Genomic DNA, 26,248 nt, shown 5'->3' with positions numbered 1-26,248 from the left:
GATATTTTTTCTGTGATTAGGCCTACTGATCTTCTCACAGAGAAGAAAGCTCGATGACTGGTTTTCCTTTGTGGTAAATCATTATGGCTATTGTTCATTCTAATTGAAAAATAGTAAACAATTGCAGTGAAATATAGGATTCGAGTTTTTTAAAAATCCACTTTCTCTTTCGAAAACTGTATCGAACCTTTCACTAAAAAGGAAGATCAATCACTAAATAACGAACGAATAAACAAATCTCTTGTACTTTTAAAACACAAACGTAGGTAATTTTTACGCATGTTTGCTTTGTCAAAAGGATTGAATGATATTTTAAAATTTCAAGTTACGAAATAAACTGCAACAACAATGAAGCAATAATGGTCATGACAATGATAACAAATACTTTTCTCAACATTAAAAATGTACAGAAAAGTAACACAGTATGACACTTTTGTAGATTCATAGTAGAGGTTCATAGTAATGTGAAATACAAATATACATTTTCCCCTATGTCTTGCAATTTGATTCCTATAGAATTAACAATCTTGTTTCGATTTCCTCGCGGCACACCAGCGACCTATTCGCGGCATACCAGCGACCTATTCGCGGCACACCGGTTGGGAAACGCTGCCCTAAATCATATTTACATAATGTTATTATATTACCATATAAAGTCCTATCCTACGTCCACAAAAAGTGTCGTATTATCCTTTAAAATTACATATTTGTTCTTGTTCCCTGTATCTATGATTATTTTTTAAATGAAAATTGTCTAACCTCCCTACACAATTAAGTAAATTCTTTACTCCAATATGTAAGAAATTAAATCTTTCAAAGATTATGAAAAATTTACATAGAATTAGTAAATATGTATGAGGAATAAATTTAGTGGTGCAGTTCGAAAACGACCCCTGTCCATTTACAGAAAGTCCAAAATGAAATCTTTAAGATTTACGTCCCACGGTTATGCCGGTTAGGCTAAAGGAGACGGTGATGATGAGAGATGAGTGAAATGGTGGAATAAAGACAGTGGGAGGAAACGGGAGAACCCCGAGAAAACCCACGAGCACGGTGTTTGTCCACCACAAAGTCCACACGGCGCGAACTGGGATAGAACCAGGGACCCCCAAGCAACGGAGGTGAACGCTCTACCACTGAGCCACCGCGCCTCCCTACAGAAAATCTGAGAAAACCGAGAAGAAATGTAGGATCGATACGTTATGTAGAACTGGAAACATTTGAGGATATTCAGGTTTTGATATGAATACACTGAAGTATTCCCAGTTCTACAAAAGATGGAGATCCTACATTTATTTAAAGTATTCTGGGATTTTCTGTAAATTAACAAGAGCCGTTTTCGAACTGGACGACTCAATTAATGTTCTATTTATTGTTTAGTAGTAGTATACGTGTATGTTGCATTGATAGCCACACTCAAGTTTATACATTTTAAAGATAACAAGGATAAAGTATTTTTCTAAAGAAGAAAGCAAATGGAACAGGGTTCTGAGATCAGGGAGACACATAATCTTTAAAACATTTAACTTGTAATACCCAAGATATTTTCGGGGAATATGTCCTCTGTCCGCCGCCAGAGAAAGCTATGATATAAATACTACCAAAAAAATGTAAATTGCAAACTGAAACAAATGCTGCATTGTCAATCTGAAGGATGCTACGGAAAGGAAATCAAAATTCTTACCGAATATCGTGTTCTCTGGATTAATTGCTGCTTGGGATTTCGCTGCTTCTCCCACCAAGCGTCCTGAATCCGTAAAAGCTACGTAATTTGGTGTCGATTTATTTCCCTGATCATTGGGAATTATTTCAACTTTTCCATAACTGCATACTGCAACACTGCAGGAAGTAGTTCCAAAATCAATGCCTATAGCTGACCTTGCATGCATGGCGAACCTGCAAAACAAAGTTGTATACGTGGGATCAATATCTGATAGCAAACAATAATTAGTCTACATGTAGAGTAAAAGGAAAAAGTATAAAAAAGGAAAAAAAAAACACACATTATTTTAGAAGTAATGGAAGGGATGGAAACTACATTACTGCCATTAGGACGAATCAAAGGTGCACGCAAGGGGTGTTCCACCCTTTACGTTTCCTTGAGCAATATATTATGCAGACAGAAGCATCTACCGTATTCAGAGCCCTGCAAACCCAGGTCCGAAGATCTGTATTCCATGCCCGGCTCAACCCAACCCGGCCCGACCCGAACTTCAAGTGGGCGGAGAACGGGCCGGGCTCTAACCGGACCGGGCGCAAACGGGCCGGATCCTAAATTTGCCGGGCGCAAACGAGCCGTTCACAAACGGGCCGGGCGAAACCGGCCTAAGTCGGATAAGTCAAGTCAATCCTTCAATATGCAATGGAAAATAAGAAATGTGTCGACATAATATTGCAATGTCTATTTGTCCTCAAATGGGAAAATCGTGTGAAAGTTTACCCAAGGTGCGCTTTCTGTATCCCTATTCTGTCTTTCTATTTGTTATTTTTGCTTGCTCTGTCCAGCCATATTTATTATATAATACAACTCATGGACATAACAGTCTTATACTATACTCATTAGTGCGTTACGAGTAGCAAAGAAGATATGTAAAACTGCTACACCGTATGTAATACTAGTACTACAACTACTACTACCAATACTACTATTACTATTACGATTACGAATGCTAGTGCTAATTCCACTATTGCTGCCACTGCTACTACTATTACTACTACTAATACTACTCATTACTATACTAATACAACACCGAATATCACTACTACTGTTACTAGTAATACAAAAACAAAAAGAAAATGAAATCTTTGTGTTTTACGTCCCACACTTATGCCGGCCAGGCTAAAGGAGATGGTGATGATGAGAAATAAATAAAATGGAGGAATGAATGAAGTGGGAGGAAACGGGAGAACCCCGAGGAAACCCACGTACACGGTGTTTGTCCACCACAAAGTTCACTTGGCGCAAGCTGGGATCGAACCACCTGAGCCACCGTTCCAGGAATATCTAATCTCCCTGGCGTCTTGGTGGTTTATTTGATCATTATATTTTGTGATCATATTTGTAATATCATACTATAAAGAATACAGGAACATGTAACACCATTTGGTATTTGTATTGCTAATTGAACATTATCAAAAACTGCGCTGATCTTATGAACACGCCAGTTTACGGTTTCGGCCTCCGTGGTCTAATGGTAGCGTACCAAATTCTACTTAGTAGGTCAAGTACTTGGTTTTATCATACGTTCTTTAGGTAACTATGGCTGAGCCCATATAGATGATGATGGGATGAATTGGTGGAATGAAAACAGTGGGAGGAAACGGGACCAACCCGAAAACTCACGCACACGGTGTTTGTCCACTACAAAGCTAACATAGCACTGGGATTGATCCGACGACCTGCAGCACCAGATGTGAGTGCTTTACCTACTGAGCCACCGTTGTCCCTCGTAGATCAAGCATCGGTTCACATTCTACGCAGACCGGCCATACTAACTGGCATTAATTTCTCCGATTTTTTTCTGTACTTAGAAGGTAAATTCTGTACCACCAGACGTCAACTCTGACGCGAAGTTGTAGCAGTTGTAGTAGTAGTAGCAGTGGTCGTAGTAGAAGTAGAAGTAGTAGAAGTGGTACAGTACTTTACAGTCTTGAATAAAGAGCCTCACAAAGAACATTTAGTTACCTACATGCCAGAGCTATGATCGTTACGTTATAATCATTGTTACGTTAGTTTTAGAGTATAATTAATAAAATCGATTAAAATCAAAACACATTAATACCTGGACACTTGATAGGTCATTTAGCAGTGATTCATGAGAGAAACTTCTTTCAGAGTGTATCCTTTAGAATTCAGAAATTTTTACATTGCAAGAATTACTTACATTGGCCGCTTGGTTCTGTCCCAGCTTCATGAACACACGAATGGAATTTTATGCACTTCGCGCACTGATCATAATATTTGTCTTTCGAGTGATTAGAAGGTTTCTTCACAAGCTCCTCCTCCTCTGTCCTCTGTGATGGAACGCTGTCAACTCCTCATTGTCTTGGTGGCCCAAACTGCTACAGGCAAAGTGGCTAAGGTCCATAAACGAACCCAGGACCTCTCGAATGAAAGTAATTGTATAGCACACCAGACTTAGTGCATGGAGCCGTCTTGAAGTATCACAAGTGGAAATTAACGTATGTTGTCTAAAAGCCTCTTGCTGTGGATGGTTGGTCAAATGATGAATTCAGCTTTCAAGTAATCTTGAAGATTAGGGCTTCGTCACACAGCATCTCCACGCACAATATGAATATAGGAAGTGAGACCTCTTGACCCACATTCTCTTAGTTTATATAGTTGCCGTTTGCGGAACTCTACTTTTTCTAGCAAACAGATTTCTATTTCAGATTTAGCTACTGAGAGTTAAAAAGAATGCTGGATCCTGATTTCTCTTTCTATCTGAACTACATACACAAGAATAACCTGTTAACCAAATGATGTTTTCTATTTTGCAATTTTTTAATCAAAATTAATTTATTATTTTTTTCATATTGCCCTGGTAATGTACGTGGTGATGTTAAAGATTCATCACAAGACATAGAGAATTCAGTAATGAACTTTTTTAAGTTCATTGAAAACTGATTGTATATATGACAGCACTCTATGACTAAGTCAAGCATAAATATTGTTTAAAATAGTTTTCTTGAAACCAGAATTATTTTCAGTTTTTCGTACAATTTATTTTGTCTTGCACTTTGGTATAGATGTAAGCATGTTTTTATGTTTTATTTTTTACTACAACGTTATGAAAAATCATGAAAATCTGAAATTATCTTGTGAATATCAACTCCTGTATATGAGATAATCCCGCTTAACCCAGGAGAGAAGCTGGTTGCATACGAAAATGTTTATATCTAAATTTAAAAAAGAGAGCTTTAAACATGTTTATACAGGGTTAGCCTAAATCATTCGTCGAATTTTAAAGCACTGGTTATTTACAAGTATACGGCGTACAAAGTCGGGTGACAAAAGTGTTAAGGAGAATGTTTATATACCCCCAATGCCAACAACGCTGCAAGAACTGCAGAAACACATCGCTGCTGCTGTGATGGACTTTGATGGAAACATTCTACTGAACATATTAACAGAGTTGGATTAACGTTTGGATGAATGCCGGGTGACCAAGGGCGTACAAATTGAACATTTGTAGAATGTACCAGAAACTTGGTGAGTGTATGTATCTTTTTATATACGACCAGTCTTCGTACGTCATATTCTTGTAAATAAACAACGTTTTGAAACTCGATGAATCATTTAGGTTAACCCTGTATTCAGTGGTGCTATTCAGCCGGTTCGCACCGGTTCGCTAGAACCGGTTGTTAATGTATTTCGAGTTCGCAGAAACGTTTGTTATACCCAGACATAACAGTAAAGTTTACCCTATTATACCCAGGAACAGTAAATTTTAATTTAACTATCTTTGTTTTTAGAAATTTTTACAGTTATGATCTCTCAGAACAACGTATAAGAGATTATTTCTTAATCTCAAATGCTCAGTACCTGGATTCCATTCTCGGCGGGAGCTCATGTGGTTCGGATTCTACATTAAGCTGTAGGTCCACGTCTCATATAGTCTCGCTGCTAAAAGGAACGTTAAATTAAAAATCAAATCAAATCAAATGCTCAGATATCAAGAATGAGAATTGGGTTCACATGAATGCAGTCGTGAGGGTTATAGGTTATATATATATATTTAAAAGGCATACATACAATTATCAACGATAATAATTGTCGATCCATTGCTAGATTAAGATCTTTCCAATACTTTTTCACAACCATCTCTCTTGGATAATTCGTTTCCAAGATATTCGCAGTGCTACCTAATTTCGTCACACCGTTTTGTATTTGAATGCTATGTAGCTCTATACTTGTTACTTGTAGTATCCAATAAAAGATTTACTTTTGTCTAGCTTGTACGATTTGTTTCCTAAGAGTTATATCTATCCATCTACTCTCTTACCTTCTCCCTCCCTCCCCCCCCCTCTCTCTCTCTCTCTCTCTCTCTCTCTCTCTCTATATATATATATATATATATATATATATATATATATATATAGTGGAGGATCCAGGATATGATCAAGGGAGGGGCTGAACCATATTTTGCCGTTTTATCCAGTGTAAAGCAGGATTGAAGCTAATTTTATCCAGTGTATATCTGAGCGTCAAGGGGGGGCTATAGCCCCTATAGCCCCCCTTGGATCCGCCATTGTATATATATATATATATATATATATATATATATATATATATATATATATATATATATATATATATATATATATTTACAGAACCGGTTGTTAAAAAATAGAATAGCACCATTGCCTGTATTAAAATACATAAAAGTAATGATGAAATATTACAAGTAGCCTATATTGGTACCTGAGTTTTGTCACTGGCAAAATTTTATCATTGTAATGTGTCGGGAAACGAGTTAAATTAAGCTTGCAAGTTTTGAGGACATGATTGAAGCATAAGTTAAAGAAGGCATGTAAAAACAAACCCATTTCATCAAAATTGTAGGCAATTATAGCAAAAATAGGAACAGAAAGAACTATTCAACTGAACATTTTCTCTTTACGTAAAAAAATTATCTGTATACTCATTTACGATATCTTATCATTAAGCAATGACTTAACCATGATAATGTGAAGAACTTCAATGGAAGTCAACTTTTTGTTCAAGATACGAAAATAATTACATCGGCAGCCCTCCTCATTGTGCAATTGAGTATAGAAAATAATAAATAAATAATTAAAATTATGCAAGTTATCAAGCTCCGATCTCCCACAGAAAACTTAACCTGTAACTTCTTTTACGGAATATTATAGTGCGAAATAATAACAAAAAATGGCATGCATTAAACAAGATATCTGTCTAGCTATTTTCTTCTTGTTCAGTTGAGTTGAAAAACATTAAAACAAGCAATCTTACCTCAAATGATAATTCTGTAATCAGGATTTATAGTTACGACACATTAAGCCCTATTACACGAAATATGGAAACTACTCTACACTATCACTGCAAGCAGACAAGCGGGTTGAGGAAACGAAAATGTCTATACTAATCTAATGCGACCGTAAAACGCATGCGTCTCACAATTCTTTTTCCTTGGGCGGACGTGCAATTCGATTTCTTCTAATACATGTAGCAGCATGGTTAATAAATTTTATTAAGTAATTATTTCTTAGAGGACACTCTTTTTGATTTCATACTTCGTTGGCAGATATACAATCTCAAAAAAGCGAGAAAGCATCGTTATCAGGAAGAAAAAGGGAATATAAGAAACTCTAACAGTTTTGATATTGGTAGTACTATATCGGGATTTTCCCGTGGCAGTATTGACCCACAGCGGACAAAGCGAAATAACCTTGGACATGCAACGTGGAATAACCTTGGGTGTGCTTTCCACTTAAATTGATTGATTTTTGAGTTTAACGTCCCGTTCAGCAGCGAGGCTATATGAAAGGTGGATGTACTGATTAACGTCGAATCCGAACCACATGAGCTCCCACCGGGAATCGAACCCAAGTTCCCCACGGAAAAAGCGCGTATACTAACCGCTTAGTCATGAAGGAGCTCGCTTTTCAATTTCCAAATGAATATAATGATATATCGTTATGATGATATTATATCGTAAATAATATGATAATGATATGATATATCAATGTATGTCTTGTTGTTTCAAAACAACGCCGACAACGTTCGGGAGGTGATTCCTGACACCAAGATAACACAAAAATGTAGACCAACCTGTGTACACAAACGCTTCCGTTCGGCGCTATAGCTGAAAATTTATCAGGAAAATAAATAATAAAAAAAAAAAAAAACAAGAGGAAGAACTCGAGAACAAACTGTCGAATGGAAGTCGGGTAAAAGAGAAAATCTATTATTTTTAATCATAGATTCCATTAATACATATTTCGATGTGGTGCAAGGGCAGTGCAAAGGTGACCCTCAAAGAAACTGAATAATTCCTAGGATATTTTATCAAAACTTGACTGAGGAAAATTGTCTGGAATCAACGAACAAAAATCGCACTACATTGTTCGAGTTAGAAGAACATTATTGGAATTCATAAAAAGAAGAGATACTAATGTTTGATTGGCCTAGTTTGTTTCAGGGTAGAACAAACACTCGGAGGAGGCACTGTCCCTCTAATAGACATATCTTTTGTATATGACTTATCGTTTACGAAAATACTGAAATATGTATGTTTCGTGGGAGAGTGCAGCTTGTATAAATGTAATTATTAAAAAAGCTTTGTATTTTATAAGGCCATTAGCATTGACGATCAACAAATTAGACAATCTTTGAGCACTTAGTCTATTTCTAATATCAGTCATTTGTAAATTCATAAGGGGAAAACCCCGTTCGCATTCTGTCGTGGTAATTGATAATACTTCTACCCGACGTAGAAATTCCTCATCGACAATCTGATTGTTAAACTTAAGCCTGATAATGATTTTTCTCCGTCAGTTTTGAAATACTCAGCAAGAAGTATCACCTCTCTATCACCATACAACATCTTTTCCATATCGACCATGTCAGTTGGCAATGTCGACTCATGGAGAACAGAAACTTCATCTACCACCCTTTGATAGGGAATCTTGCGCATAAATGATCAATTAAAGCTTGATGATTTATTATTTGTTTATAAATTTAATTTTTGTAATCACACATGAAGGTTTGATGTCATTACCAAGTCCCTTCCCCTTGCAAGCAAAAGGGAACGAGGTTCCGAGGAAGTGTTCAGAGGTGCCTGTTAATTTCCCCTCTTCTTCACCTTAAATTATCATATTGTTGTCTGTCATGGGCCAAATTACGATGAATTTCAATTAAATTATCATAGTATAATTATTTCCTTGTTGAATTATCAATACTTTTCAGTGGAAAAAAGGATGAAATTTGAAAGTCCCAAATCACGATAAGTAGACCAACATAAAGGGGGAGGGGAGTGTACGATTTTCCATATAATTATGCGTACAATCCAAACTTAAAATTTCCGTGTAATTAAGCTTACAGTACAAATTTTGTCTATTTTTCTCACAATTTTACGGGTTGATTGCCCTGTGCTGTAAACGTCCCATATAATAAACATAAGCTTTGGCATTTATTATAGTGCCAAGCAATGGATATATGAAGCGAAGCACTGTATTTCTTGTTTCAGAATTTTTTCCCAACTGATATCGATCGTTTTCGATCATTTTTACAAACCAACTCACTACCAATTTTTCATACATAGAAAGTGCCCCCCCCCCCATAAAAGAGAATGTAAAAAAATGCTAAAACACATTCTGTTTATTTTCATTGAAGAGTTAATACACAGAATTTCAGTTCCGTAAGTTTAACGGCTTGCGAGATACTCAACTTTTTCTCAAAAATTCGGATCCCCACTACCTCCTTAGGATATGTATTATAATGAAAGCGATATAACATCCCAGTATTTATTAAGGCCTAACTATATACCAAAAGTCATTTCATTTGACTTTGCAATTTGGCCGTGATGATCAGGCACACATAGTTACATTCATTTAATAATTTATATATTACAGTGATCCAAAAATGTTATTTTTTTTTCAATAGTTAGCTCCTCTAAAAACTCTCAGGCCTCAAAAGTCAAGTAATAGTATATAGTGATCAGCGCAAGAGTCTTGGTCTTGCAGTTTTTGCAAGAGTCTTGCATGCAAGACCAAGACAAAGAACAAGAGTCTTGTACACACGACTCCAAAAGTGCATTACCACCTGCAATTCTCATTTTCCTGCAATAGCAGGCAACCCAAAAATCTCGGCGGTTCGATTGGTTGCAAATTCGAAAGGTGTTTGAATAAACCTCAATTTAGTCAGAAATATATCAGTGTGGCAAACTGCAAATAAGAGAATAAAACAAATTGTTAAGAATCACAATTTTATTATTGTGACGGAACTGGATGACATCAAAGTTACAAAATGACTTACTTAAGCAGTTCAAACAAGATGAATGATAAGAAACAGATATAAGAAAAAAGCATTTCTCTCTTTCCCCCCTCCCCCCTCCCCAAAAAGAAACTCATAAAAAGAAAGTTATATAATATAAAGGTTTCATATAAAAGTCTAAGAGCACAAAAACAAATAGCTAAGCGAAACGAAAAAGAGAAACACAGAATAGGGGACACCAGTGGTGTAGCAGACTTGCGGCCCTGCCATCCAAGATAAAGGAATGGGGCCCTAGTTGTAAACCCCATTGTTATAATAATAATAATAATAATAATAATAATAATAATAATAATAATAATAATAATAATAATAATAGTCGTTTCCTTTTCAAAATCTCTGACTCTGCCTAAGAGCATGAATGCATATAGCGATCATGTGTGCATGTTCTGTCAATGAGCGGTCCCAAAGGTCAAAAGGGGTGGAAATCTCCAAGAGAGAGAAATAAAAAAACTTTCTTAGGGAAAATTCTAGTTCAAAATTCGAAGCACTTGCTTTTGCACGTGATTTTTTGTTTCTTTTTTTAGGGAACAGAAAAGTTCTGGCGCGTAAGAAATTATACCATATAATATTGCAAATTTGAAAGTGGATGTATTTACATTGCAATTTGTGGTAGTATAGATATTATGATTAGAAAACAATATTGTAAAAAGAGTAATTTCTTCATCCATCGCAAGTCTTACGGATCCCTTATACCGCGTCGCCCCCCCAATATCAATATCGAAAATTTAGAATGATATATTCATGTTCATATATTCGCGATATCGAATGTTGATATGTGATAATATAGATATCGACGATAGCGATGTATCGACATATCACAGGCCCAGGTCCGAGAAGTGATGCTTCAAATATACTGGAATCAACAATCAAATTCTAAATAAGTTCTCCATTTCCGTATTCAATGTTGGGGGGGAAGGGTGTGAACCCAAATAGAAATTTTAAGTAAAACAAATGTTAAGATAAAAGTAGGTTTTCCGACTCCGCTTGAATACAAAAATTAACAGAAGACTATTACTGTAATTTACCTTTTACTTCTGTTTCTGATTGTTATCACAAATCAGCGCCAGTACACATACTTTACATAGTATACCAATACACTCTATAACTTTTCACAACCAAGCAAGCCGGAAAATGAATTTCCTGTGATATTAAAGTGGAATGTTCTACAAAATAGTCATAATTCATTGGCCATATTTCTATCAGTACTTTGGTACGGACTAACAGCTACAAGACTAACAGAACTAGAAATTAGAGATTTCATTCCATTTTTCTCAGTTTAAAAGACTTCTGCATTTTCCTGAGATTTTCATTTTCTTAATATAAGTCCCCTACTCTGGGCTAATTCTGGCTACCGCGGTTTCGAGGTAATCGGTAAACGAAAAAGTAAAGTTTGTCGACTCTCAACTCTCGACAGTTTGTGAGAAGATATTTCATAACTCATGTTGTTATTTCTTCGTTAGAAAATCACTTCTAGTTGACTCTATTCATGGAAAATTACTGAAGTTAAAAACATTCAATTATTGGAAAATGAATTATTATTTTTGAACATAAAAAGTCGTTACAGTTCAGTAGAATGCATTAGTAGATGGAAGTGAATGCAAATATTGTTTATTTGTTGAGATGTGCAAACTGAATGTGAATAATAAGTGTTTCCCATTCTGTTGTCCAGAGGCGGATTTACCATGGACTTCTGGGGGCTCGGTGGTTGATAATACTCCTACTTAGAGCTACTTTTAAGAACTCCAAACTCCGGAATGGGTTTTATTTCTATATAAAATAAGAAAGATTCCCTTTCTGGGGGCCAATCGCCATGATCGCCCCCTGGATCCGCCCCTGCTCTTGTGTAGCAGACTTTGAAGACATTAAGTTCGTGTATGCTCCTGACGATGCTGATTAGAGATGCCCACATATCGATAATTTTTTATTCTGATATCGGATAGAAACTTATCCGAATTTTGCAACATTATTTTGATGGAAAACAAAACGGATGACGGATAACGGATAATATCCGGCTGACGGACAATATTCGGATAACGGATAAGATTGGGATAACGGATGATATCCAGATGACGGGTACGGATAATATCTGGATGTCGGGTAATATCCGGATAATGGATTTATCTGGATAATTTATAAAATTAAGATAACGGATAATATCTGAATAATTTTTTATTCTGATATCGGATAGAAACTTATCCGGATTTGTAATATCCGGTTGACGGATAACAAAATGGCTGACGGATAACGAATAATATGCGGATAACGGATGGCGGACATTATCTGACTGACGGATAATATCCGGATATTGGATTTATCCGGGTAATTTATAAAATTAAGATAACGGGTAATATCTGGATAACAGAACATTCAGATAGCTGATTATATCCGGATGACGAATAAAGGGTAATATCCGGAGAACGTATATGGTTTTAAAAAGAAATAATAAGAGAGGGACGTATCAGTATTTTCTGCTCATGGAGTTATTAAAAGACGATCATCGGGCAGTGGTCTTTACCATTAAAATATATTGCTTCTCAAAATGTTTCCTAGTAACTTCTAATTTACTTGTTCTTGTTGTGGAGCGCGGTGGCTCAATGGTACACCGCTTACTCTGGTGCCTGGGGTCCTTATTGTATTGATCCCCTGGCTGAAAATTTGTGTTGGACAAGATCGTATCCGTGGGTTTTGTCAGGGTATTCTCGCTTCCTCCCACATTTCATTCCACCAATTCTTCTATTATTATTCACTCTTTTCAATCATTGGGTGCAGTGGCTCAGTGGTAGAGCGTTTCTTCTGGTGGGCTAAGTAAGTTTCTGGTGGATGAGATCGTATCCGTGGGTTTTGACAGAGCACTCTTGCTTCCTCGCCCATTTCATTCCGCCAATTCCTCTATTATTATTGACTTGCTTCAATATTTGGGCGCAGTGCCTCAGTGGTAAAGCCTTCCATCTGGTGGGCCAAGTAAGTTTGTGGTGGACGAGATCGTATCCGTGGGTTTTTACAGGCTGTTCCCGCTTTCTCCCACATTTCATTCCCCCAATTCTTCTACTGACTTACCTTAATCATTGGGCACGGTTGCTGAGTTGTAAAGCCTTTCCTCTGGTAGGCCAGGTAAGTTTGTGGTGGACGAGATCGTACCCTTGGGTTTTGACAGAGCACTCCCGCTTCCTCGCACATTGCATTCCACCAATTCTTCTATTATTATTGACTTGCTTCAATCCTTTGGCGCAGTGGCTCAGTGGTAAAGCCTTTCCTCTGGTGGGCCAAGTAAGTTTGTGGTGTGCAAGATCTTATCCGTGGGTTTTGTCAGTGTACTCCCGCTTCCTCCCTCATTTTAATCCACCAATTCTACTATTATCATTGGCCTGCTTCAATCATTGTGCGCATTGGCTCAGTGGTACAGCGCTTCCACTGGTAGACCAAGTAAGTTTGTGGTGGACGAGATCGTATCCGTGGGTTTTAACAGAGCACTCTCGCTTCCTCGCAAATTTCACTCCACCAATTCTTCTATCATCATTCACTCTCTTCAATCACTGGGCGCGGTGGCTCAGTGTAGAGCGCTTCCTCGTGTGAGCGAAGTAAGTTTGTGGTGTACAAGATCATATCCGCGGGTTCTTTCAGGGTACTCCCACTTCGTCCCACATTTCATTCCACCTATTCTATTATTATTGACCTGACTCAATCCTTGGGCGCAGTAGCTCAGTGGTAAATCCTTTCCTCTGGTGGGCCAAGTAAAATTGTGGTGGACGAGATCGTATCCATAGGTTTTGTCAGGGTACTCCCACTTTTTCCCACATTTCATTCCACCAATTCCTCTATTATTACTGACTTACCTTAATCATTGGTCACGGTTGCTCAGTGGTAAAGCCTTTCCTCTGGTGGGCCAAGTAAGTTTGTGGTGGACGAGCTAGTATCCGTGGGTTTTGACAGGGCACTCCCGCTTCCTCGCACCTTTCATTCCACCAATTCTTCTATTATCATTCACTCTCTTCAATCATTGGGCGCAGTGGCTCAGTGGTAGAGCGATTCTTCTGGTGGGCCAAGTAAGTTTGTGGTGTACAAGATCGTACCCGTGAGTTTTCTCAGGATACTCCCGCTTCATCCCGCATTTCATTCCACCACTTCTATAATTATTGACTTGATTCAATGCTTGGGCGCAGTGGCTCAGTGGTAAAGCCTCTCCTCTTGTGGGCCAAGTAAGTTTGCGGTGGACAAGATCGTATCCGTGGGTTTACTCAAGGTACTCCCGTTTCTCCCACTTTTCATTTTACCACTTCTTCTATTATTATTGACTTACTTCAATCATTGGGCGCAGTGGCTCAGTAGTACAGCGCTTCCTCTGGTTGGACAAGTAAGTTTGTGGTGGACAAGATCGTATCCGTGGGTTTTTTCAGGGTATTCCAGCTTCCTCCCACATTTCATTCCACCAATTCTTCTATTATTATTGACTTGATTCAATCGTTGGACGCAGTGGCTCAGTGTTAAAGCCTTTCCTCTGTTGGAGCAAGTAAGTTTGTGGTGTACAAGATAGTATCCGTTTCCTTTGTCAGAGTACTCCCGCTTGCACCCACATTTCATTCCACCAATTCTACTATTGTCATTGACTTGCTTCAATCATTGGGCGCAGTGGCTCAGTGGTACAGCGCTTCCTGTTAGACCAAGTAAGTTTGTGGTGGACGAGATTGTATCTGTGGATTTTGAATGGCATTTCCGCTTTCTCGCACATTTCCACCAATTCTTCTATTACCATTCACTCTTTTCAATCATGGGGCGCGGTGGCTCAGTGTAGAGCGCTTCCTCGTGTGGGCCAAGTAAGTTTGTGGTGTACAAGATCGTATCCGTGAGTTTTCTCAGGGTACTCCCGCTTCATCCCGCATTTCATTCCACCAATTCTTCTCTAATTATTTACTTGATTTAATGGTTGGGCGCAGTGGCTCAGTGAGAAAGCCTTTCCTCTGGTGGGCCAAGTAAGTTTGTGGTGGACAAGATGGTATCCGTGGGTTTTGTCAGGGTACTCCTGCTTCCTCCCACATTTCATTCCACCAGTTCCTCTATTATTATTGACTTGCTTCAATCCTTGGGCTCAGTGGCTCAGTGGTAAACCCTTTCCTCTAATGGGTCAATTAAGTTTGTGGTAGACAAGATGGTATCCGTGGGTTTTCTCAGGGTACTCCCGCTTCCTCGCACATTTCATTCCACCAATTCTTCTATTATCATTCACTCTCTTCAATCATTGGGCGTAGTGGCTCAGTGGTAGAGCGCTTACTCTGGTGGGCCAAGTAAGTTTGTGGTGGACAAGATCGTATCAGTGGGTTTTGTAAGGGTACTCCCGCTGCGTCCCGCATTTCATTCTAACAATTCTTCTATTATCATTGGCTTGCTTTAATCATTGGAGAGGTCTTGGACCCTAGAGCATTGCGGTGATATCAGAAATGAGATTCGGTTCCAAGCATTTGGGTTGTGATGTATACCTTTGCTATGGTTCAATCTCAGTATTTTATTACGCGAGATAAAAGTATCCATACAGCTATAAATGTTGTTCTATCTTTTGGAACCAGGTATTGAGATTGAGCCAATTCGGAGACTCATTTCTGGCGCTCCTCAAACGACTAGGATCTTTCCAATATTACCATCCGCGTCCAACAACCCCATGTTTAAAAGGGTACAACGACTCACCAAAGGTAGTCGTCAACCTGGTTCGGCTAATGATATAAGTAAATCTTGAGTGGTAGTAATTGTTTACACATAAAAATATCTTCAATAATTATATACACTATTATTCTCACCTTTTCTATCGAAATTACAAGTCGATGATCGGTATTAAATGGTTTATTAGTTGATACTCTTTTAACGTATTTTCACTCAAACTGTCTTGCAAACATACATGTTGACTAGGTATCTATAAACAACTGCATAGCAACGAATTATACAATAATGCATATTTCTTTACATATATTAAAAACATTCTTCTTTTGTTATTTTAAATTAACATTATATCAAGTATATTGCTTGAGTATGAGCACTTTCTGCCCAAGGTACAGGTAATTATTAAACGATACAAAGTATCTCGTTGTAAGGGGAATAGAAAGGACCCGCGTCTAAAACTTCGGGACTCAGTTTCTTGAGGTTCAAGGCTAGGAAGCGATTTATGACATCACAATTGTGCTCAACGGATCAAAACCTTTCAAATGCCGCCAACGCCGTCCAACAACTTCATGTTTAATAGGTGAATAGAAGGACCCGAACCTATAACGTCAGGACCCCATTCCTTGAGCTTCGTGGCTTGGGCTTGATTTCTGACATTACTACTGCACTCAGGGGACCCGGACCTTTCCAACGCTACCACTCGCGTCCACCAACTCCATGTGTAACGTGGTCCCCCTGACGTAGGAGAATCGACTCCATGCTTTTTTCATAATTATTCCGCAATAGGATTTGTATACAAGGTAGCAATCCTAAAATATACTTCTTGAGAGCGGCTCTTATTTGTTAAAGAATACATAACGATCACTTTTGGCTGTTGCGATGGTCTGTCCAAACAGCTTGGTAAAATCAGCGTAGCATAACAACAAAAAACAGTGTTTCTCTCAGGGTTTGAAAAAACCCGGGCATTTTTGAAAAAGCCCAACCCACCTGGGCCCATATGGGTTTTTTCGGGTATTTTCGGGTTTAATTGGGTTTTTCGGGTTTAATCGGGTTTTTTCGAAATATTTTAATGTCTTTGGGCTAAAAGTGTTAAAATGTGATTCATATTTGTGATTTATATTTCAAATTGTCATTGTCACAACTTGCAACGATTTTCTACTTACTGCTGTTTTGAAAAAATGGCCGCCATTTTGAAATTTTACATTCGATCGCCGAGAAAATCTATACAGCAAATTTAGCATATCTCGTGCTTCAACCATCAAAATTTCAACTTAAAAGATTGAAAATTGCGCTTCGTACGTGGATACTCGCTGTTTTGAAAAAAATGGCCGCCATTTTGATATTTTACGTTGGTATGCCGCCAAAATCTATACAGGAAATTTAGTGTGTCTCGTGCTTGTATTCTAAAAATTTTAACTTAAAGTTGTACCCTGCAGTGTTTGTGGTTGAGGCACACAAACGAGTTGAGTTGATTTTGTGTTTAACGTCCCTTTCAGCAGCGAGGCTATATGAGACGGGACCTACTGATTAACGTGGAATCCGAACCACATGAGCTTCCTCCGGGAGGCAAACCCGGTCCCACGCCGAAGACGCGTACACTAACCGCATAGCCATGAAGGAGCTCGGCAGACAAACGAACAAATGTAGATCAAGTCATCCAGAAGCCTGACTGACGTTCGCCAAATATGAATACAAAAAGGGGTCTATTAATTTGAAATAAAGATACAATTCATGTTGTATGAAATAAATAAACGTTTTAAAATGTCGTATATGAAATTAACATCTTCCAGCGTAAATAAACCTGACATATTTTCTCCATGAGAATACAGGGCACCTCAGATCCCCCCTTCCTCAACTTTCCAACACAATGATATGAACTGTAGTCTGGTTATGAACAAAAGTATAATAGGCCACTGTGGCTCAGTGGTAGAGAGTTCACCTCTAGCGCACATTCAGAACTCAAATCCTTTTATTATTATTATTATTGTTATTATTATTTTCCGGAGAGGATCCGAGTTTCCATCAAGTGCAATGGAAAAGTAGCATTGCAAATTTCGCTCGCTATGAAGTCGAACAGGCTGGTGTTATAACTTCCTCGAAACTGTTACATGCAACAGCGTACTGTTTATTCACTAATTACAAAATTCCCAGCCAATGTCAGACTTTTCGAATAAGCTGATGTTGATAGCAGAAATGGAATGTACTTAAAATACGGGATAATTCCCTGTCCCGACAAAATTTACGGGGACGCAGGACACTCGGGCCCAAAAACTGGACACTCCCGTTTTTTTACGGGACGTATGGCAGGCTTAAGCGTAAAATAAGTAGTTTTATTGTTGAAGTATTCATTTCCGATCCTTCTGCGTTTAATTTGGGAATTTCCCGAGCACTTCTTTCACGGCGTGTACATCGAAACTTCCACTAGTACGGAAATTTGAACTCAGCACTTGAAATAGTAAGCGTTACATAGTCTTCGGAACTCCGAGCATTAAGCTTCTTAAATTTGGCAAGAATTTTTACGCTATTGCTGGTGTTGATTCCACAGAATGCTTATTTGAAAAGTAGCAACAAATGACTGAATTAAACTGTTATTGTTGGAAAACCAAATTTTAGTTGAAAAACCTTGTGTTTGACATCAAAGGTAAGAAATAATACTAATAGTTTTTGAAGGGTAAGGAGAAAAAAGAAGGAATGTCACAATAATTCATTTTCGAGAAAACGGCGTTTTAATATTGAAAACCGCGTAATAAAGAATAGAGTTAGTCAAATCTTTTGCCCTTTATACATGAACATTTCTACATCTACGCATGCATGGTATATACAGTTAAATAGTACCAAGAGTCACCAACAGATAGGACAAAACACCGATAAAGCACACACATGAACATTCCTTGTTTTTCCCCTTACCCTTCATATGTACCATTAGTACCGGCACCTATGACCTTAAACCCGTCAAACGTAGGCTATGAGTGATAACGTTCCTCGGTGTCGCCAAGTCGACGAGCATACTATTCACGAAAAATATTTTCTAAAGTACAAAATTGCTTATCTTACTTCAAATAGGCTATAAGCATAATCCATACACTAATTTGTTCTATAACTATCTTAAGCTAAGGTGTTTTTTTTAATTCATTTAGTGAATTCAGAACTTTACAAAGGTCTTATGTTGAATGTTGTTGTATACCTTAACGTGAAAGCCTGTAATTCATCCAAGGAAAATGTAAAATCTGATAAAAATCACTTACAATGTAATCACCGTAGTTGTATCAATAATATACTAACAAATAGGTCAAAAACCCAGGTGGGTTTTAAAGTGGGTTTTTTCAGGTGGGTCCAACCCGAAAAAACCCACCGGGTTTTTCGGGCTGGGCCCACTTGGGCAAACCCTTGTTTCTCTTATATGTTAAAAATAAAAGCACAGAAAGGAAAAGTCAACGCTTGGTAAGGTGAGTGTCTGGGGACGCCGAATTCTACTTCGCCCCGGGCAACGAAATTTCTAGGTACGGCTCTGAGCTCTAAGCTTATCGGTCTTTTAGAGTCTCATCCCTTACCTACAACAACGTGGTTTGATTAACCTGTTATACAAAACGTTTGGAAAGAGCCTGTGAATGTTACTTATTGATAGCTATGCAATATGTTGACAGAGTGCTAGTCTTCAGTTTAGCAACGAACCTGCCCTTAGGCGAAAAATCATGTTGCTTTCTACTTTTGTCTGTGCCTTGTAAATCGTAAGATTGTGTTTAAAGGCAAACAGAAACAAGGTCAGTTGTTTAGTTGTAGACAAAGAAGTACTGATAAGACGTTTGTGTCTTTTACACAAATACTTTTTGCCAGATTGCTGTTTGAAGTCTTTTTGCGTTATACACTATAAAACGACATATCCAAATTCAGAGAAGACCACAGAAATTTTAAAGAAGGGTGACAAAATATCTTTATTATGATTATGTATTCAGATGCTTTATTATTATTATTATTATTTACCAGCTTCTCTTTGTTGATAAAAATCGTAATTGACATTTATTAAGTGTAATATGACTGAGTCTAGAGACAGAAGAGAGGGGATCTTATTGCCAGATATAAAAATGAGAACTTTGTTCAACAGTGACTACGTATTAAATAAACAAACGTATTGTTTACATCTTTTTAAAAGAAAAATTAATATAATTATTAAAAAATGCATTCCTTAAAAAACTCTGGGGCAATAAAGGATCACGTGCAAGCCACTAGACCAGCAGGGAGGATACCCATTCGCCCACATAGGTTAATGATTTCAGACATTACCAGTGCCCCTGAGTGCAGTAGTAATGTCATATATCAGGCCCAGGCCATCAAGTTCAAGGAATGGGGTCCTGACATGGGTTCGGCTCCCTTTTAATCACCTATTAAACATGAAGTTGTTGGCCGGCGTTCTCGGCATCTGAAAGGTTTTGATTCCTTAAGTACAATTGTGATGTCAGAAATCGATCCGTAGCCTTGAACCTCAAGAAACTCTGTCCGGAAGTTTTAGAGGCGGGTCCTTTCTATTCCCCTTTTAAACATGGGGTTTTTGGACGCGGATGGTAACATTGGAAAGATCCTACTCGTTTGAGGAGAGCGTAATTTCCGAAATCAGTTCCTGGCCACAAAGCGCCAGAAATGAAGTTCCGAAATGGCTCAATCTCAAAACCTGGTTGCGCAAGATAGAACAACATTTATAGCTGTATGGATAGTTTTATCTCGCGTAATAAAATGCTAAGATTGAACCACAGCAAAGGTTTACATCACAACCCAAATGCTTGGAACCGAATCTGATTTCTCACATCACTGCATTGCTCAAAGGACCAAGACCTCTCCAATGATTAAAAGAAGTTAATGTAAATACAGAAATTGGTGGAATGAAACGTGGGAAGAAGCGGGAGTACCGGAGAACACCCACGGATACGATCTTGTCCACCACAAACGTACTTGGCTGGGGATCGTAACAATAAAGACCCCACGCACAAGAAAAAGCGCTCTACCACTGAGCCACCGTGCCCAATGATTAGAGTAAATCAGTGAAAATAGAGGGTTTGGTGGAACGAAATGGGAGAGGAAGCGGGAGTACGCTGAGAAAACACACGGATACAATCCTGTCCACCACACAACTTACTTGGCTGGGGATCGAAACAATAAGGAACCACGCACAAGTCGAAGCGCTCTACCACTGAGACACCGCGGCCAATGATTACAGCAAGTAAATGATAATAGAAGAATTGATTGAACGAAAAGTGGGAAGAAGCGGGAGTACCCTCAGAAAACCCACGGATACGATCTCGTCCACCACAAACTTACTTGGCCCACCAGAGGAAGCGCTCTACCACTGAGCCACTGCACCCAATGATTGAAGCAAGTCAATGATAATAGAAGAATTGGTGGAATGAAATGTAAGAAAAAGCGGGAGTACCCTGATAAAACTCACGGATACGATCTTGTAAACCACAAACTTACTTGGCCCACACGAGAAAGCGCTCTACACTGAGCCACCGCGCCCAATGATTGAAGCAAGTCAATAATAGTAAAGGAATTGGTGCAATTAAAAGTGGGAAGAAACGGAAGTACCCTAAGTAAACCCATAGATAAGATCTTTTCTAATCTCAAAATTAATAAGCTCACCAGAGGATGGTCTCTACCAATGAGCCACTGCGCACAATAATTGGAGCAAGTCAATGATAATAGAGGATTTGGTGGAATGAAATGTGGCAGGAAGCTGGAGAACCCTGACAAAACCCACGGATATGATCTTGTCCACCACAATCTTACTTGGCCCACCAGAGGAAGCGCTCTACCACTAAGCCACCGCGCCCAATGATTAAACCAATTCAATGATAATAGAGGAGTTGCTGGAATGAAAAGTGGGAAGAAGCAGAAATACCCTGAAAATACCCACGGATACGATCTTGTCCATCACAAACTTACTTGGCCCACCAGATGAAGCGTTTTACCACTGAGCCACTGCGCCCAATGATTGAAGAGACTGAATGATAATAGAAGAATTGGTGGAATGAAATGTGCGAGGAAGCGCAAGTGCCCTGACAAAACCCACGGAAACCATCTTGTCCACCACAAACTTACTTGGCCAACCAGAGGAAGCGCTGTACCACTGAGTCACTGCGCTCAATGATTGAAGCAGGTCGATGATAATAGTAGAATTTGTGAATGAAATGTGGGAGGGAGCGAGAGTACTCTGACAGAACTCACGAATGTTATCTTGCCCATTACAAACTTACTTGGCCCACCAGAGGAAGCGCTCTACCACTGAGCCGATGCGCCCAATGATTAAACCAATTCAATGATTATAGGTTCATTGCTGGAATGAAAAGTGGGAAGAAACGGAAGTACCCTGAGATAAAACAAGGATACGAACTTGTCCACCAAAAACTTAATTGGCCCACCAGAGGAAACGGATTTGGTGGAATGAAAAGTGGAAAGAAGCGGAAGTACTCTGTCAAATCCCACGGATACGATCCTTTGCACCACAAACGTACTTGGCCCACCACACGAAGCGCTCTACCAGTGAGCTACCGCGCCCAATGATTAAGGTAGGTCAATAATAGGGGAATTGGTGGAATGAAATGTGGGAGGAAGCGAGAGTACCCTGACAAAACCCACGGATACAATCTTGTAAACCACTATCTTACTTGGACCACCAGAGGAAGCGCTCGACCTCTGAGCTACCGTGCCGAATTATTAACCAAGACAATTATAATAGAGGAATCGGTGGAATGAAAAGCGGGAAGAAACGGGAGTACTCTGAAAAAACCATGAATACGAAATTGTCCACTAACAAACTTGATAAGCCCACCCCGCCCAATGATTATTGTAAATCAATGATAATAGAGGAATTGGTGGAATGAAAAGTTGAAAGAAGCGGGAGTACCCTCAGAAAACCCACGTATGCGATCTTGTCCATTACAAACTTACCTGGCCCACCGGAGGGAGCGCTCTACCACTGAGCCACTGCGTCCAATGATTGAAGGAAGTCAACGATAATAGAAGAATTGGTGGAATGATATGTGGGAGGAAGCGGGAGTACCCTGACAAAACCCACGTATTCAATCTTGTGCACTTCAATCTTACTTGGCCCACCAGAGGAAGCCACTACAACTCAGCCACCACGCACAATGATTAAACCAATTAAATTATAATGGAGGAGTTGCTGGATTGAAAAGTGGGAAGAAGCAGGAGTACCTTGACAAAACCCACGGATACGATTTTGTTCACCAGAAACTTACTTGGCCCACCAGAGGAAGCGCTCTACCATTTACCCATCGCGCCCAATGATTGCGGCAATTCAATAATAATAGAAGAATTGCTGGAATGAAATGTGGGGAGAAGCCGAGGTACTGTGACAAAACCCACGGATACGATCTTGTCCAACACAAACGTACTTCGCCCGGAACCGAAACAATAAGGACCACACGCACAAGAGGAAGCGAGCTACCACTGAGAAACTGTGCCCAATTATTAAAGTAAGTCAATGATAATAGAGGTATTGGTGGAAGGAAATATGGGAGGAAGCAGGAGTACCCTGACAAAACCCACTTATACGATCTTGTCCACTTGAAACTTACTTGGTTCACCAGAGGAAGCGTTCTACCACTGACCCATCGCGCAAAATGATTGAAGTAATTCAATCGTAGTAGAGCAATTGGTGGAATGAAATGTGGGAAAATGCGGAATCAGCCTGAGAAAACCCACGGATACGATCTTGTCCACCACAAACATACTTGGCCCACCAGAGGAAGCGCTTTACCATTGAGCCACTGCGCCCAATGATTGAACCAAGTCAATAGAAGAATTAGTGGACTGAAATGTGGGAACCCACGGATACGATCTTGACAGGACAAACTTACTTGACTGGGAATCGAAACAGTAAGAACCCGACGCACCAAATGAAGCCTTCTACGACTGAGCAACCCCCCAATGATTAAAGTAAGTCAATGATAATAGAGGTATTGGTGGAATGAAATGTGGGAGGAAGCGGGAGTACCCTGACAAAACCCACTTATACGATCTTGTCCACCACAAACTTACTTGGCACACCAGAGGAAGCGCTCTACCACTGAGCCATCGCGCCCAATGATTAATCTAAGTCAATGATAATAGAGGAATTGGTGGAATAAAAGTTGGTAAGAATCAGGAAAAAATGAAATGAAATCTTAAAGTTTAACGTCCCACGTTTATGCTGGTTAGGCTAAAGAAGACGGTGATAATATGAGATGAGTGAAATGGTGGAATGAGAAAAGTGGGAAAAAACGGGAGAACACCGAGAAAACACAAGATTACGGTGTTTGTCCACCACAAAGCCCACAAGGCGCGAGCAGGGATCGAACCAGGGACCCCAAGCACCGGAGATGAACGCTCTACCACTGAGCTACCAAGCCCCCAGGTAAGAAGCGGGATTGCCCTCAGAAAACCCACGGATACGATCTTGTCCATCACAAACTTACTAGGCCCACCAGAGGAAGCGCTCTACCACTTAGCCACCGCGCCCAATGATTAAAGTAAGTTAATGATAATAGAGGTATTAGTGGAATGAAATGTGGGAGGAAGCGGGAGTACCCTGACAAAATCCAAGGCTACGATATTGTCCACAACAAATTTTTGAGGCAGGGGATCGAAACAGTAAGGACCCCACCCACCAGAGGAAGCGTTCTACCACTGATGCACCGTGACCAATGATTGATTCAAGTAAATGATAAAAGAGGAATTGGTGGAGTGAAAAGTGGGAAGAAGCGGGAGTACCCTGACAAATCCCACAGATACGATCTTGTCCACTCCAAAATTAATTGGCCCGCCAGAGGAAGCGCTCTACCACTGAGCCACTGCGCCGTTGATTGAAGCAAGTCCATGATAATTGAAGAATTGATGGAATGAGAAGTGGAAGAAAGCGGAAGTACCCTGACAAAAACCTCGGATACAATCATGTAAACTACAAACTTATTTGGCCCACAAGAGGAAGCGCTCTACCACTTAGCCACCGCGCCCAATGATTAAAGTAAGTCAATGATAATAGAGGTATTAGTGGAATGAAATGTGGGAAGAAGCGGGAGTACCCTGACAAAACCCACAGACACCATCTTTTCCACCACAAACTTACTTGGCACACCAGCGCAATAGCTCTACCACTGAGCCAATGATTAAGGTAGGTCACTGATTATAGAGGAATTGGTGAAATGAAAAGTGGGAATAATCGGGAGTACCCTGACAAAACCCACGTATATGATCTTGTCCATTACAAACTTACTTGGCACAGCAGACGAATCGCTCTACCACTGAGCCACCGCGTTCAATGATTAAAGTAAGTCAATGGTAATAGAAGAATTGATGGAATGAAATGTGGGAGGAAGCGAGAGTACGCTGGCAAAACCCACGGATACAATCTTGTTAACCCGAAACTTACTTGGCCCACCAGAGAAAGCGTTCTACCACTGAGCCACCGCGCTTAATGATTAAACCAAGTCAATGATAATAGAGGAATTACTGGAATGAAAGTGGGAATAAACGGGAGTACCCTGAGTAAACGCAAGGATATGATTTTGTCCACCACAAACATACTTTGCGAACCAAAGGAAACATTCTACCACTGATTTATTGCGCTCAATGATTAAAGTAAGTCAACGATAGTAGAGGAATTGGTGGAATGAAATCTGGGAGGAAGAGAGAGCAACCAGAGAAAACCCAGGGATACGATTTTGTCAACCACGAACATAATTAGCCCACCAGGGGAAGCGCTTTAGCACTGAACCACTGTGCCCAATGATTAAAGCAAATCCATGGTAATAGAGGAATTGGTGGAATGAAAAGTGGGAAAATGCGGGTTTACTCTGACAAAACCCACGGATACGATCTTGTCCACCACTGGGGTTCGAGAAAATAATTACCTCACTCACGAGAGGAAGCTTTCTACCACTGAGCCACCGCACCAAATGATTAAAGCAGGGCAATGATAATAGAGGATTTGGTGGAATGAAAAGGGGAAGAAGCGGGAGTTCCCTGAGAAAACCCACGGATACGATCTTGTCCAACACAAACATACTTGGCCGGAAATCGAAACAATAAGGACCCCACGCACCAGAGTAAGCGGTCTGCCATTGACCCAACGCGCCCCACAACAAGAATAAGAAAATTGGAAGTTACTAGTAAACATTTTAAGAAGCAATATCTTTCAATGGTAAAGACCACTGCCCGATGATCGTCTTTTAGTAACTCCGTGAGCAGAAAAGACTGGTACGTTCCTCTCCTATTGTCATTTTAAAACCATATACGTTATCCGGATATTATCCTTTATTTGTCATCCGGATGTAATCAGTTATCCGAATGTTCTATTATCCAGATATTATCCGTTATCTTAATTTTATAAATTATCCAGATAAATCCATTATCTGGATATTACCCGACATCCAGATATTATCCGTACCCGTCATCCGGATATCATCCGTTATCCCAATCTTATCCGTTATCCGAATATTGTCCGTCAGCTGGATATTATCCGTTATCCGTCATCCGTTTTGTTTTCCATCAAAATGATATTGCAAAATCCGGCTAAGTTTCTATCCGATATCA

The 26,248-nt window shown here is 39.5% G+C and overlaps 1 protein-coding gene across 1 annotated transcript in view; it reads right to left on the bottom strand.

Annotated features, from left to right (window-relative positions):
- Positions 1 to 7,065, bottom strand: part of LOC145678771 (heat shock 70 kDa protein cognate 4-like) — a 56,816-nt gene extending 49,751 nt beyond the window's left edge. Inside the window, exons 1-2 of the mRNA XM_081749269.1 lie at positions 6,977 to 7,065; positions 1,685 to 1,896 (exon numbers count right to left, since the gene is read on the bottom strand). Coding sequence (XP_081605395.1) covers positions 1,685 to 1,889 — 205 coding nt within the window. The 5' untranslated portion in view covers positions 1,890 to 1,896; positions 6,977 to 7,065. The remainder of the gene's footprint in view (positions 1 to 1,684; positions 1,897 to 6,976) is intronic.
- Between the last annotated feature and the right edge of the window lie 19,183 nt (positions 7,066 to 26,248).

Source organism: Thermobia domestica, chromosome 2 (genome assembly GCF_964235325.1).
Source record: "Thermobia domestica chromosome 2, izTheDome1.hap1.1, whole genome shotgun sequence".
Lineage (NCBI taxonomy): Eukaryota > Metazoa > Arthropoda > Insecta > Zygentoma > Lepismatidae > Thermobia > Thermobia domestica.
Note: the sequence above shows the minus strand (reverse complement) of the source record. Positions and strands in the feature narration are given on the sequence as shown.